We start from the raw sequence: 14,793 nt of genomic DNA, 5'->3' as shown, positions 1-14,793 counted from the left end.
AGCATTCGCTCTTCCTACCTTCCCTTAAGTAACAGAATGTTTATTCAGGTTCTGCAAAGTCATTTCAGATCAAACGAACTGAAAGAGAGTTGATTCCAACAGCAACAGAATTGGACTTTCATTTTTTTTTCACTTTATTTTCACGAATAGGACGAATATCAAGTAGTATGTTTGGCATAAGAACTACACGTCTAGGAATCATCTCATTTTGTAGAAATGATGCTGTAGACGGTAGTGGGAATTTCACCCAAGTGTACGGCAATTTTCAGTGCCTGGCGGTTATGCCACCCACTTACGTTTAAAGCTAATTCGGTTGCAATTCTTCTCGGCAAATACTTTGGACTCAACTGGTGGAGCACTCTTGCCGTAAATCTCCATATGGGTGTACCATCCAGAAGTGTCCCTTACTGTGCAATTAGCTGAGTACGTTCTACTAAACTTCATGGATCCATACATGAACTCAAGTATAAACGTAACATGTGATAAGTTCTTTACGCGAAGACCTTTGGCTGACACTTTGAAGAGCAAAGGATGTATTTTAGAAGGTACAATGAGAAAGACACGAAAGTAACTGCCAAAAGTCTGTGTTAATCAAAAGGATAAATAAAGCATTACATGAGACAGACGTGTATAGAGATGCAACTAACAACATTAACTGTACATAAGTGCAAAAAACAATAAAAAAATATAAGCATGCACGAAACAGTAAAATATCGAAAGATACAAAGAAGACACCGGAGAAAATAACATGCTAAATAAAACGAAATATGGTGGTGTTGCTGACCAAATGCTTAGAAAATAGTGAGAGAGCACCATGCAGAAGATGGACTATTTATGTCATACACAATGTTATTGATAACAGCATGTCTCAACTCTTGGGTAGGGTATTCAGAAGTGACTGGCAGCAAAATAAGTAGAAGACAATTCTAGATAAACTTGGATGAAGAAGTGAAAAAATTCTTTTGTAGTGAAAACGACTCTGGTAGTTTGCTAGAAAATGATAACTTCAGACAGAGAAAATCCCAGGTGCGGTGTGCAACCAGAATAAGACAACTGATACATGTAAAAAATGTAAACAAAGAGCTTGATGACAGTAGTGAAACAAATTATCTGCAACAAATGTAATGCAGTCTAACTTTCGTCATCAAATTTTGTGTATCAATGTCAGTTTGTTCATCCAATTGCTATGAAAGTAAGTTCTGTTTTACTTGGAAAATCGACAAAAAAAAAAATACAAACCCGCAATGAACAAAACACACTAACTCAATGTATTTTATACATTCAACTTCTATACTTATAATGCAGAACATACATTTTCTAATAATAAATGTATTGTAAAGTGTCATTATCAATACCGTATATTATTGTATTAAGTATTCTTCAAACTTTATCAAATACAACGATAACTTTCATCACTGATAGCTGGAAATTTTCATAAGCGGTTCAAAAAACGGCTTGGTGTTTCTCGGGGGTGAAAATTTCCAGTGCTTTTAGTAAAAATAAAGGGACACGTATCAGTGTTTTCACAAAAATCCGCTTGTTGAAGGGGTAGGGAGGATATGGAAGATCATATGGAAGAGTAAAAGCGATTCACTCAGAACTCAAGCCATGTTAATATACTAGAAACGTGAGGCTTGGATTAAAAGTCCCTTTTTCACTACGAGAAGAATGAATTAAAAAAGGATTTTTTTTGGAGTATATATGCTAAGGAAGGTAAAGAAGAAAAGATGATTTAAGTGTTTTGCCCAAAATAGAGTATCACATAAATCCTTGAAATTATGGAGATGAAACTCGGCATATAAATTCATTAAAACTATGCGGACATGTGTCCCACCGTTTTTAAAAATGTCGTTTTAGGTGGAAAGAGGCATTTTCTACTATTCCGCCCCCCCCCCCCCCCTCCGCATTGAAAACGATATTGTCTGATTGTGATTGAAATATGGAAAAATACCTGAGAACTTTCAAATTAATTTTGGAACATACTTAGTATTTACTTCGATTTAGGGTTCGACCGCCATTTTGATTAAAGAGCGTATCCTAAAGGGATATGGGGTTCAAAATTAACGCGGTAAATATAATATCTCATGAGACCCTCAAGTTAGAAAGATGAAAATCTGTATTTAAACTCTTTATTACAAATAAGCGGACATGGATCCAGCATTTTCCAAAATTAATTACGGTTTTAAAGGGTTGAAAGTGAAAATGAATAAATAAATAAATAAATAAATAAATAAATAAACTTTAAAGGTCCAAAGCTACAAAACTATGGGACCTACCGTAATCGGGTCAAGACTTCACTCAGGAACTAATAAGTGAGCTATCCAAAAATACATGTTTCATAATCGTACGGTACTTCGCAGGAAAGTATAGAGATAGTTGTGAGAACTTCAAATTAAATGCCCGTAGCTAAACTCCCTCTATAAAAAAAGTTGCTAAGTGAAATCTTGACCCGACTACGGTAGGTCCCATAATTTTGTAGCTATGGACCTTTAAAGTTCATTTTTTCATGTTTTCAGCACTCAGTAACTGCGAAAGAAAGCATTTCTCCACCCAGGTTGGTCTATATTTTTTGTCTTATCTTAGTGTCAGGAATCACCTCCCAAACGTTATCGTGTATATATATATATATATATATATATATATATATATTGTATATGTATGTATGTAATAATTCAAAATGTTAAACTAAAATACATTTTAGTCGTTTAACAATAGAAGAATATTCTTGTTTGGTTTAAGAACCCACGATTATACACCGAGGCTAAAGGAGACAGCGATGAGATGGATGATATGAAGGATAAGGAGAAAAAGAAGGAAAGTCACAAAACTGGATTTTCGAGAAAACGGCGTTTTAATATTGAAACACGTACAAAATGAATAAGGTTAGTCAAATCTTTTGCTCTTTTTTACATGAGCATTTCTACATCAACGCATGCATGTCATATACAAATAGTACTAAGAGTCACCAATAGATAGGACAAAGCACCCGTTAAAGCATACACACGGACATTCCTAGTTTTCCCCCTTACCCTTCATATGGTAAAATGAAGAAAGTCGGATGAAACGAGAGAACACCCACATTCATGGTGTTTGTCCACGACAAGATCTAGGGATACCACGCACCAGGGATAAAAGTAACAAAAAAATCATTATATATATTTTTTTATAAAGATTCATAATTTTAAAGATTTTTCTCGTCGTGTTTGTATGTTTAGTAATTACAGAGGTACTTGCTGTCATTCTAGAAGTCTTATCTGCTGTCTTGAGAAAAAAAATATCGTTTGAAGAGCCCAGTTTCAAAAACGAAGGCAAGAAAGGTAACTTGCTTTATGTGTAGCAAACATTTATTCAGGTTTTGGTTTATTTTCTGATAGTTTGTAATACGAACATTTCAAGAAAATGTGATTTTACTTTGTTTCTTGAAATATCCAACCTTTTTAGAAACAAGGATCAGTTTACTCTCACCCTCTTATGCAAAAGATGGGTAGGATTAATCACATATTATATCAGCACAATGTTTTCAAATGTTCTTGCTCTTACTCTGCTGATTTCGATGGATTTTTCATAAATTACTTCTTAGTTTTCGCTCCAGGGAGGTAAGCGGACAATTTTGGAGACACTCGAATTGGCAGTGAAATAATTAGCAAATTGCGTGATACAGATGGTTAATCATTGTAGTCTATTTGGAGTTATGATATTTCCCCTACGTCCATTGCTTTTTGCATCGTTCTAGATTAAAAATATAAATAATGTATCAAATTTGCAACTTAAAATTACCGTAATTTCCTGTATTGTACCTATTTTGTTTATTTACAAGATTTTCATATGCATACTGCAATATTATCATTCAATTTCCAACCCTAACTGTGGCAAAAATGAAGGAAAATGATCCAGACCTAAAGGGAATTCGTAAGGGTTTACGGTCATTTTTTTCGGACTCCATTTTTGGAAAGCAGTGTAGGTTTTTGTGACTAGAAATGTACCAATTACTTCTATTTGCGTCATTATATACTTAGTTCATTACCAAAAGACTTATCCATTACAGTAAGATCAGTGATTAGAAAAAGAAAACTTAACCCCCCCCCCCCTTAGACTAGCAAAATACCAATTTCATTATTATAGATAACTCTACCCAGCAATCTAAAAAAATTTTTCTGCGACAAGAGATGTGATAGGTGATCTTACTTAATTTGCGGTCGCTGAACAGGAATCCGTTATATCCGTTCCTACGTATTACGTCAGGTTTTCTCGCAATAAATACACCAAGACAAGAAATATATTGCATATTATAATAAAAAGTACTGACTAACTACAAGTTTGGAAACATTTACAGAGAAGCACAATGATATGTTTATACAGTCATTGACATCTGTATTCCATGTTGTGGACGTGGACCAAATAAAAAGAAGTTTCATCTATTATAATTGGCAATACCTAGGGTTGAACCCCAGTGCTCTAGCAACAGTCTAAAGAAAGAATTAATCAAAAAGCTAATTTATATGTAAAATAACACCTTAATAAAAGAGAAACTTGTACTCACCCTAATTTGAACAGCCCTAGTACTGTTCAAAAACTCAAACGCCCTTGAAACACCTTTGTACTCACCCTAATTTGAATAGTCCTAGCACTTAGAATGATCGCTTGGCTGCCCAGCGTCTGACAGTGGACATTTTTTTTCATCTTTTTTTAAACACCAACAGTAGTCGCTCATCATGGATACATCCCACCTCCCCTGGTATCTCCTTTCTACTTCCTTGATGTCTTGGTGAAACCCATCTCTGCACTAATAACCCCACGAATTTCCGGAAAATGATCAAGATGAGAATGAAGGAAGTGCAGTTTCAGGCTCATTTTACATACCAAATGTTTCAAGTGATCCAATATCGTTTTCACTATTGTTTCATACTGCTCATCCTTGACATTTCCTAAGAACTTTGTCATGACTTCCCTCATTGAATTCCATGCAGCATGCTCTACGACATTCATTGTCTCTTCAAAGTTTCGGTCTTTCAGAAGTTTCCTAATTTGTGGTCCATCAAAAATGCCTCCCTTGATATTCGCATCCGATAAATGTGGAAACTTGTTCGTAATGTATTGAAAACAACAGCTATCTTTGTTCAAGGACTTCGTGATTCCCAGTTTGATGTGTAGCAGTGACAGAACAACTTTTTTGAGGTCAACTAAGGCACATTTTCACAACCGGTGTCAACACTTGTCTCTCCGGCCAGACAGGTGTAGACCAGCGTTTGTACCTAGCCCTGCTGTTCCATTCACATAAATGACAAGGAAATTTAGTGTAGCTTGAATGTTGCTCTAATAGAATACTACACACCTTTAAGTCACTACATACATATTCCACTTGTGATTATGATATTTTGCATTGTGATGTAATTTTCTTTCAGTGTAACAGAATGTGCCACAGGTATCGAAGCCAGAATGTTTCCGTTATGAAGCACTACAGTCTTTAAGCTCGTTTTAGAGGAATCCACACACAATCTCCAATCTTCCGGCTTGTAACCACTCCCCGGCTGTTCTATTACAGTATTCGCGCTGAGTCGTGATGCTTGACCTAGATCTACCGATTTCACCACCCAATAAGACGCGAGGGTGTGTGCTGGTCGTCAACCCCCATTCATCAAATTTTGTCAGTGTCGTCTCTCGCGCTACACGGAAAACATCTACCGAGAGTACAGTGTTGTCAGATTGGCGCCAAGTTCCGTTTTGTTAATTGATTTTTGGTGCGTTATATTTTCGTTGTTACTATTTCTGTTATTGTTACCGTTTTAAAATAATTATTACACTGGATATTGTTGTACAGTGTTATTATTGGTAATGTTTAAATGCTTTTTTAATACTCATTTACTACCTCTTCAAAGTATGGCAACATTGTTAGTGAATTTCAGCTGTTTGACGTTTTCCCAAGTGCGCTCGAGAAGCGGCTCTACGAATTGTACCGAAGTTTTCCGATGTATCGGAGCTTAAGCAAAATATTTCTCTGATTGGTTTAGAGCCCAAGCTTCACGACTCGCCGCGAGTACTATAGTTCCGGAATGTCACAGCAACAGGTCAAATCATCTTCCTTCTTGAAATATTTCCTGAATTCCTTATCTCTATGCCTATACCAAGAAAAGGTAGTTCCAGGCGCAAGATGTTTTTTTTTTTTTTTTTTTTTTTTTTTAAATCTTGACAATAGCAGTTCACTTTTTTCCTTCGTGAGATCGAGGTCTCGTATCAAATTACATAACTCCGACTGGGTAAATAATTCTGGACTTGCTGCTTCTGTAGGTGGTGAATAATCCATATCAACTTGCTCGCCTTCGGAATTCGAAGAAGCTTCCGAGTCAGGTAAGCTGGTAAGAGATGAGTGTAGGGTACTGGAATTTCAGGTCCAAGAGGAACGGGTCTAATCGCCGACTTGAAATTCGCGTACACAATATTGTTCTTGTTTTTCTTATTAAATTTGATTAGTTTACACAGGCAAAAGCAACCGTCACTGTTATGGTCCTGGGGCTCACGCCAAACCATCCCAATCCCAAATGGAAGAGCCTTACGTTTCCCTTGGCTCCAATGTCATAGATTTTCAAGGTATCTTTTATAAATAACGGGGAGAGCCCAAGGATTGTCCAAGTCTACTAATTTTACCTTAAAATAAGCATAATATAAACACTTCACAAATGTAATTATTGGCCTAGTCTGACCCTTCATTATATAACTCCCACACTCGAAACAGCATGAGTCTTGATTCACACAACTTTTAACTCCTGACATTCTCGCCATTTGCACAACACAACACCAGATAAAGAACAGATCAAACTTCCACAACATTAGCGATGTAACTGACTGCTACCCGACTACGTCGCATTAAGAATGGCGCTTGAATTCTAACAATAAAAGAAAAATGAAAATAGTGTGGGGCGTAGTATGAGAGCGTTGGTAACAAGCAGACCTAGCCAGCGTCAGCAATCGAGAATATGTTATCAACTGAGTAAATGTTTTATTATAGGGGAAGGAAACTTCTGTTTTAAAAAAGTTAACAGATGCAAAGGAAATTATGTACACATGAAAAATTGTTTTGAATTAAAACGGGTTGTTTTAAATAATATTTTCCTCATATTACAAGCACCAAAAGATTTTAAACCAGGTTGGCTAAGTTTAATTTTTGCGGGTACCACCGACCACAGAAACGCTGGGTCTAGCGAGTAAAAAAACTAAATTGGCAACACTGCATTTCAGATTATAGCAATTTTAAAAATAGACTGATACCGGACGAATTCGATGAATAGGACAAATTTGGTGGAGGGGTGTTGGATTGACGAACATGCGCAATAATAATAAAGCAAACCGTGGCAACACTAGTACTGTTGCAGACAAACTTAGAGATCTCTTGCCCCAATCACTACTAATTCCCCCTTCTCCCCACACACAAAACCCTCGGCTGATCTTAGGCAGCACGTGCGCTGTCATTCTCTTCAATGTTGCTGTACTTCCGTAACATGTGTACAGAACAAAAGAAACAAAATTCAGCAACTTTTTAAAAAAGTAATGAATGGAAGATTAAAGAAAGGGACAAGAGAGGGTTGTGGCAACATTGATTTTTTGGTAACAGGGGTCATTAATTTTTAACAAATGTCGCCAAGAACAGCAGGGAGGGTTTTGAGGACTTTCCAGATTTTACGAAAAAAGTATCTTACTTCATGTCTGCTAGATTAATTGCCGATTCGCTTGCAAAGTATTTATACTCGCAAAGGCAAGTTTGGAAACAGTAAATGGCGATTATTATGAAAACTAGAAGTGATACAAGAAAACTAATGCCATTTCTGAAATCTGTAGACTTATTAGTTAAAATTACTTATCAGATGCTTTGCCGCAAAAATTATGCTGAGTAGTAATATTTCACTGATACGTATCTGAATGACCCATCACCGATGATGCAGGACCAATGCAGTAAACTGAAGTGATTGTGCGAATCAGTTGTTGTATGGAAACAGGTAGTTAAGACGGGTGGAATGAAAGATATAACTAAATGACACTGTGTTTTTGGGTGTGTCCATTCGGCACACAACAAATAAAGTCACCTAACTTGTTGGTGTAATAATGTGGACTGTCTAATATGTCTACAGGAATGGTCTAACGCGCGTATGAACGTAAACTGGAGTCAGAACTGAGGTCGCAAGAAGATATCAATCTAGAAAATCCGTAGGAGTCTAGGAAAAAATTAAACCCAGCAAAAACTGCTGCAGTCCCGTTAATGCACACCCATTATAACCAATTGGGCATTTGAAGTCGAGCAGGAAGAGAGGTCAGTTCTCACTGTGGCAATGAAAGCTGAACGTCTTCAATGGGCTGCTCAGGAAGACAAAACTGTGGCGCACTGTGGTCTGACAAGTCCTGTTTCTGTTTGTATTCTAATTATACAAGTTGTAGGGTATATGGAAACCCCAATGAAGTACTTCATTTACGGTGTGTGAAGGGTGAGGTTCAAGATAGAGGGTTCTGTGATGTGGAAGTGTTTTTCGTATCATGACTTGGGATCCCTCATATAGGAGAATTTTAATATAAACTAGTATATATTTGAGCATTCATTGTTGCAATTTCTCCATCTTCATGATGAATATGCAATGCACAGTGCCATCTTCCAAGATTGCCGTGTTCAAAGGGCACACTCCAATATCCTGTTACCTAAACTGATCTACAAAATCCACGGATTTACAGGGTTTGTATGATAAGTAATGAGACCAGGTCTGGAAACATTGTTTTATTGATCTGATCTGTACAGGGACTTAAAAGCTTTCGAAGTACTCTCCTCTTGCGTCGATGCACTTCTGCAATCGATGTTTCCACGCTGCAAACGCCCCCTGGAAGTCAGCAGCCGGCATGTCCTTTAGAAATGTGGTCACGGCTGCTTGGATGGCTGTGACGTCTGCAAAACGGGTTCCTTTCAAGCGTGGCTTCAGCTTCGGGAAGAGGAAGAAGTCGGCCGGGCTCACATCTGGGCTGTAGGGTGGTTGTGGAAGGACTTCCACCCCAATCCGGGTCAAAAAGGAGGTCACTAAGAAGGCGGTGTGGGCAGGGGCATTGTCGTGATGCAACTTCCACCGGCTAGCGATCGCCGGTCTTTTCCGCTTGACGCTCCTGTGCAGTCTCTCAAGGACTTGTTTGTAGAAGGCGGCGTTGACGGCTTGTCCTTGGGGTACAAACTCCTTGTGGACCACCCCCACATTGTCAAAAAAAACAATCAACATTGTTTTCACCTTTGACTTCGACATTCTGGCCTTCTTGGGGCGCGGGGACGCAGGAGTGTGCCACTCCGCGCTTTGACGTTTCGTTTCAGGGTCGTACTGGAACACCCACGACTCGTCACCTGTTATGACGTCATCTTCAAAGTTAGGGTCACTGTTCATGAGGTTCAACAGTTCCTGACAACAATCAACACGTCGTTGCTTTTGTTCGTCAGTCAACACTCGCGGCACCAGTTTCGCACAGATTTTTCTCATTCCCAATTGTTCCGTCACAATCTTGTGCACTGTTGTGTGGTTCATATCGAGTTCATCAGCAATCAATCTCAACGATAATCGACGGTCTGAGTTCAGGAGATCCCTCACTTTTGCCACAGTTTCGTCCGTAGTCACTGTTGTCGGGCGTCCAGCCCTCTCCAGATCCTCAACGCTTTCCCGGCCGTTCCGGAACGCACTGTGCCAACGAAACACCTGGGCTTTGGATAGGGCTTCCTCTTTGTAGGCCTCCGTGATGAGAGAAAGCGTCTGAGTAGCCGTTTTCCCCAGGCGAACGCAAAATTTGATCGCATAACGCTGTTCGATGGAACCCTCCATGTTTGTTGATTTTCCGCCGTGACAAGAATGTTCACAAGGGCTTTGTCCAAGGCTTGTCCGCGCTCCACTAAGGCTCGGAGCCAACTGACGCGCGGTGCGTTGCTTTGCTCGGACCCCCCCCCTACATCCTCCATCACCGACAAACCCGCTCCAGCGACACGCGCGCCGCGGCGCGGCGAGTCTCATTACTTATCATACAGACCTTGTAAATCTAATTTAAAAATCTGGGATACTTTTGTAGTGCAACAGGTAAAACGCCGAAACAAGCATCGGCGTAATATGCTAAAACTACGGGATCTACTCTAGGTAAGTGGTCACTTCAATGTGGTATATGTACAACACCCTATGAAGTCACTTCCAAACAAATCCACTTATTCTGGCCAGAGACGTTGTTATCTGGTAATAGATAGGTTCTACGGAAATATTCTGTCTAGTATGCTTATGATGCATGAATTTTATATTAATTTGTCACCTGTAACAGGGTGTCTACTAAAATTTCAAAATGAAATTTCGGACTTTTTCGTGAACTTTTCTTTACCAAATCATAAAATTTCGTAACATTCTGAAGAGCGAGTTTGGGTGCGAATTAGGCCGAATTTTCATGCATGCGATAGAAGCGTGCTTCGCTTGCGATTTGGCAGCGTCTTGAAGACAACCATAGACATTTTTGGTGGTGAATTTTGACGTTTTATAGGACAAAATTTTCCAGTCTCTATTTATATTTGTACAGATAAAAAAAATCGTGACTTTTTCACGACTTTCATGAACATTTTCTGATTTCGTGTCATTCGAGACTTTCGTGACCGATAAACACCCTGTGTAAATTAATCTTTATACAAGAAGCGATGAAGGTTTTAATATTTTTCACATCCAAAATCCGATTTTATTTGAGGACTAGCCTTTGGCTAGCTGGGAGCACTTAAATCCACATTCTATTGAATTTCAAGCTCATTTTTGTATTTCAACTACCTCAAAGATACGATTTTATATCCTAAAAAAACACTCATTTAAATAAGCAGATTTTTTTCCCCTTTAGACCTTATAAAAATATTCACTTTTGGCAATTCTCCTGTGGGTTACTCCTGGAATGCTACAATCATGTCAAATTTCATCGTTCTGATCCTGCCGGAAGTGTCTAAAGATTTTGGGGTGTAGAAGATGTCCGATATAAATAGTAAGGGAAACATCTTTCAGTTCTCCATAAAACCGCTCTAAAGTTGAAAAGTTTTACTTTTGGTGATTTACTTACGTAATGCTGATGAAAACGTACAAGCATACTGAATTTCTAGTTTTTATTCCAATTCCACGCACCTAAAATATGAGATTATATGTCCAATACGAGGCCCATTATATAACATGGAGAATTTCATCCTCCCCCCTTTAGACCCCCTAAAACCTAAAAATATTCACTTTTGGCAATTTTACTGTGGATTAGTCCCGAAAAGCTACAATCATGCCAAATTTAATCATTGTAGTCATACAGGTAGTGTCCAATAATTTTGGGGTGTAAAAAATGTCCTATATAAAAGATATGAAGAAGATATTTCAGTTCCCCTTAAAATCACTCTAAAGTTAAAATTTTTTGTTTTTAATGATTTTGTTGGATAATGCTACACAAAGTGTACAACTATACCGAATTTCAAGTTTAGGTCTAAACAAATCCCAATTTTAAATAGCATCCGGGGAATTTCTTTATCCCCCCCCCCTTTAGAGCCCCCTAAAAATTAAAAATACTCTTTTGGAATTTTTCCTGTGGGTTAGTCCCGAAAAGCTACAATCATGCCAAGTTTCAACTTTCCACGTCAACCAGAAGTATCTATTATTTTATGCCAGTGAGTTCACGTAGTTTTATATATAGTTAGGATTACAATTGACTTCAATGTGAAATTTATACCGACTGTATTACATAATCACATAACAAAATTAATGCAATCGGTACCCGACGAAAGTAGAAATTTTCGGGTACAATTACTGACTTACGAGAATATAATTTTTCATTTACTGTTTTAACTTGTAAAATATTGCAAAGATTCAAATCTACCAACTCGTGCAGTATTCTTTAAATTCAGTTGACACTCGTTTTGTTCCTTAAAGTGAGGTCTTCTAGATGTTACTATTATTTGAAGTAGCAACAATACTTTAAAACATGTTAAACAATTACTTTAATATAAAGCATTCTCAACTTACCTCAATGGGCTCCAGATGGCGCCTTTAACAATCTGAGAAACTTCCTTTGTGTGTTTTGTAGGTGGTTCAATAGTGTTAGAAGTAGATGGTCGTGTATGATCCATGGTCACTTGAGTAGGATATTTAGAATGCAAAGCAACATGCTCATGCCCAGACTGTGCAATAGATGTACTTGATACACCTTGGATCACACTACCAACAGATGAGCGCACAATGTTGTGAAGGCCAGTACTAGGAACCGCTTGCACATGAAAATTGGTAGAAGCTGGCTGTGCGATACAGCCAATTGCAGGAACCACCCGTATGGCACGAATAGTCCCAGGAACCGTAGGAGATGCTTTTATGATGTGGGGGAGTGTACCATGTACAACTTGCAGTGACTGAGTAGCAACTGGCTGGTGTGCAATATGTTGAACTGGTTGCTGTATTATGTTGCTAGTTGATTGTTGCATGATTTGTCCCTCTGGTCGAGGAGGAACTGTCGTAATACACCTGCTCTGTTCAGTCTGTACTTTGGAATCATTTTTGGGGTCTCTAGATAAACCGGAAGTCTGTACCACGCCTGCAGATAATGGGGATTCTTGAATGTTAACAGGTTGATTGTAATCTACAAACGGCACTGACGGGGCGAGATTAATGTTACTTGAATCTCTTTGTGACTTATCATTAATAATAGACGAAGAATTCTCCACAGAACGTGAGTTTGAACTACTATTAGCAATAATATTACTATTTGTTAACAGAAACGGTTTCTGCCACTCGCACCCTCTTTCAATATTATGCTCATTTTTATCCAAAAGTTTATTTAAAATTGGACTTGCTGTTACTAAAGATGTTCCTGTTCGTATCACTGATGTCCGAAGTGCTCCTGGCGTTCTTACAACAGGTGTTACACCGCTAGCAGTAGGCTGTGATGACGTAAGTGAGCCTTCCGGGATTGAAGCTCGGAAAAATGGTTTACGAAAAGACGCAGCATTTGGCAATTCTTTCATTAACACACGAAATTTTACAGGTGGAGGTGGAGCACTGGAAACAGATGAACAACCCATTTGCGCTGAATCTCTCTTCATTATTCTCTCTTGAGCTTCAGTTTCTCCTATATCCGTAGAAATGCTTTCATTCTGCTCCGTACTGCAAAGAAACCCTACATACGGAAGATCATCATCATCATCATTCTCAATTTCAGGTTTTGGTCTTAAATTTTCGGTCTGAAAGTCATCACGCGATTTATTCTGATCACCACTAACTGACTCGACAGGTAGGAAATGTTTGTCATACGAAGGATTAACACGGGAAGTATTATCAATTAGTTCATGAGGAACTTTATGTTGTTTGTACGTAATTCCATCAGACTGCGCATATCGCTGTCTCTTCGCCAACTTTATAGGTTCACCACTGAGTTCTTCACGTTCCTTCTCTAATGTATATGATTTTAAAATGTCATTTAATGCATCAGTGGTAGTTCTGTTTACTTCACTACTTATATCACTAGTGTCTTTACTGGTAACAGGTACTTCGTAAGGAAAATGAATATTATCGCTTCTATTCGAAACACAAACACTATCGTTCACAACAGTTGATGGAATGGGACACTTATCTGAATTGGTCTGCTGAGCATTAGTTGTATCTAATTCATCATCGTCGCTAATGTCACTATCTTCGTCAACTGGCACATTTATTTTCTTAACTCGCACAATGCACGGTTTTAATTTAATATTGAATTTCCTGTAAAGTTCCTCCTCATACACTCTATCATCTTTAAGAATATATTTCCCATTGTTATTCCATCGACGTTCATAAGAGTCATCCTGTAAGAATGAAAACAAAAGGGTAAATATTTCAACTTAGGTAATAAAATTTTACCAATATTTATAAACGAAGGCAGGTTTTAACAGTTATCAAACATAACCTAATTATACTTACTTTCAATAAACTACATTATCCTATTGCAATTATATAGTAGATCATCTGTGCAAGTTGACTATACCTGAAGGGCCGTAACAAACTGGTCAATATGGAAGTGAACATAAGGAACTATTGTATCCATACATACAAGTAAATCTTTTATAGCTTTTACAGTTTCTTCTTTCCTTTTGTGTATCTTTTATCACTTGATTAGTTTACAATTCATATCAGGATTCTTTTTTTTTTTTTTTTTTTTTAAATTTTGAGAGAAAAACTTAATTATACTACATTATAATGTTGTTTATTAAACATTTATTTATGAACATAAATGTAGTAGAACTGTTTTCGAGAGCTGTTACTGTTATTTTTGTTTTTCGTTTTCGAGTTAACCACCGTTATTAATGTGGAAAAAAGATTCAACCTTAAATGCACTTCGTCTACATGCTAGCAAGTATTTTATTGCATTTTCTAAGGAAATACCTCCTCCCCCTTTCAAATTGAAACAAATGTAACTTCAGTTCTTTCTGGCGAATCTTATTTAAAACAGTGTTTTAAATTTGATCTCGAGCTCCCTCGTGGTTAGGAGGTTAGCGTACGCGCCTTTAGCGTGAGATATCCTGGTTCGATTTCCGGAGGGAACGCCTGTAGCTCTGATCCCACGTTAAAACTGTAGGTCCACATCTAATATTGCCTCGCTGCTGAAAGGGACGCTAAACTGAAAATCATATCAAATCAAATTTGGTCTCGATATGTTGAATGATACAGCTTTAGGTTTCTGTTTGTATTAACGAACAGACAGACGAAATAAAAATCAAGTACACCTTTAACACATTTACAAATATCATCGCATTTTCTTGTTTCTGCTATCTAC

The 14,793-nt window shown here is 37.9% G+C and overlaps 1 protein-coding gene across 4 annotated transcripts in view; it reads right to left on the bottom strand.

Annotated features, from left to right (window-relative positions):
* LOC145686342 (uncharacterized) overlaps positions 1–14,793 on the bottom strand; it is a 211,315-nt gene that overhangs the window by 133,223 nt on the left and 63,299 nt on the right. For all 4 annotated transcript variants that reach the window (XM_081759570.1, XM_081759571.1, XM_081759572.1 and 1 more), the window contains exon 3: positions 12,018–13,825. In XM_081759570.1, coding sequence (XP_081615696.1) covers positions 12,018–13,825 — 1,808 coding nt within the window. The remainder of the gene's footprint in view (positions 1–12,017; positions 13,826–14,793) is intronic.

Source organism: Thermobia domestica, chromosome 5, assembly GCF_964235325.1.
Source record: "Thermobia domestica chromosome 5, izTheDome1.hap1.1, whole genome shotgun sequence".
Classification (NCBI taxonomy): Eukaryota; Metazoa; Arthropoda; class Insecta; order Zygentoma; family Lepismatidae; genus Thermobia; species Thermobia domestica.
The sequence above is the reverse complement of the archived record's forward strand: the minus strand, read 5'-3'. Positions and strand labels throughout refer to the sequence as shown.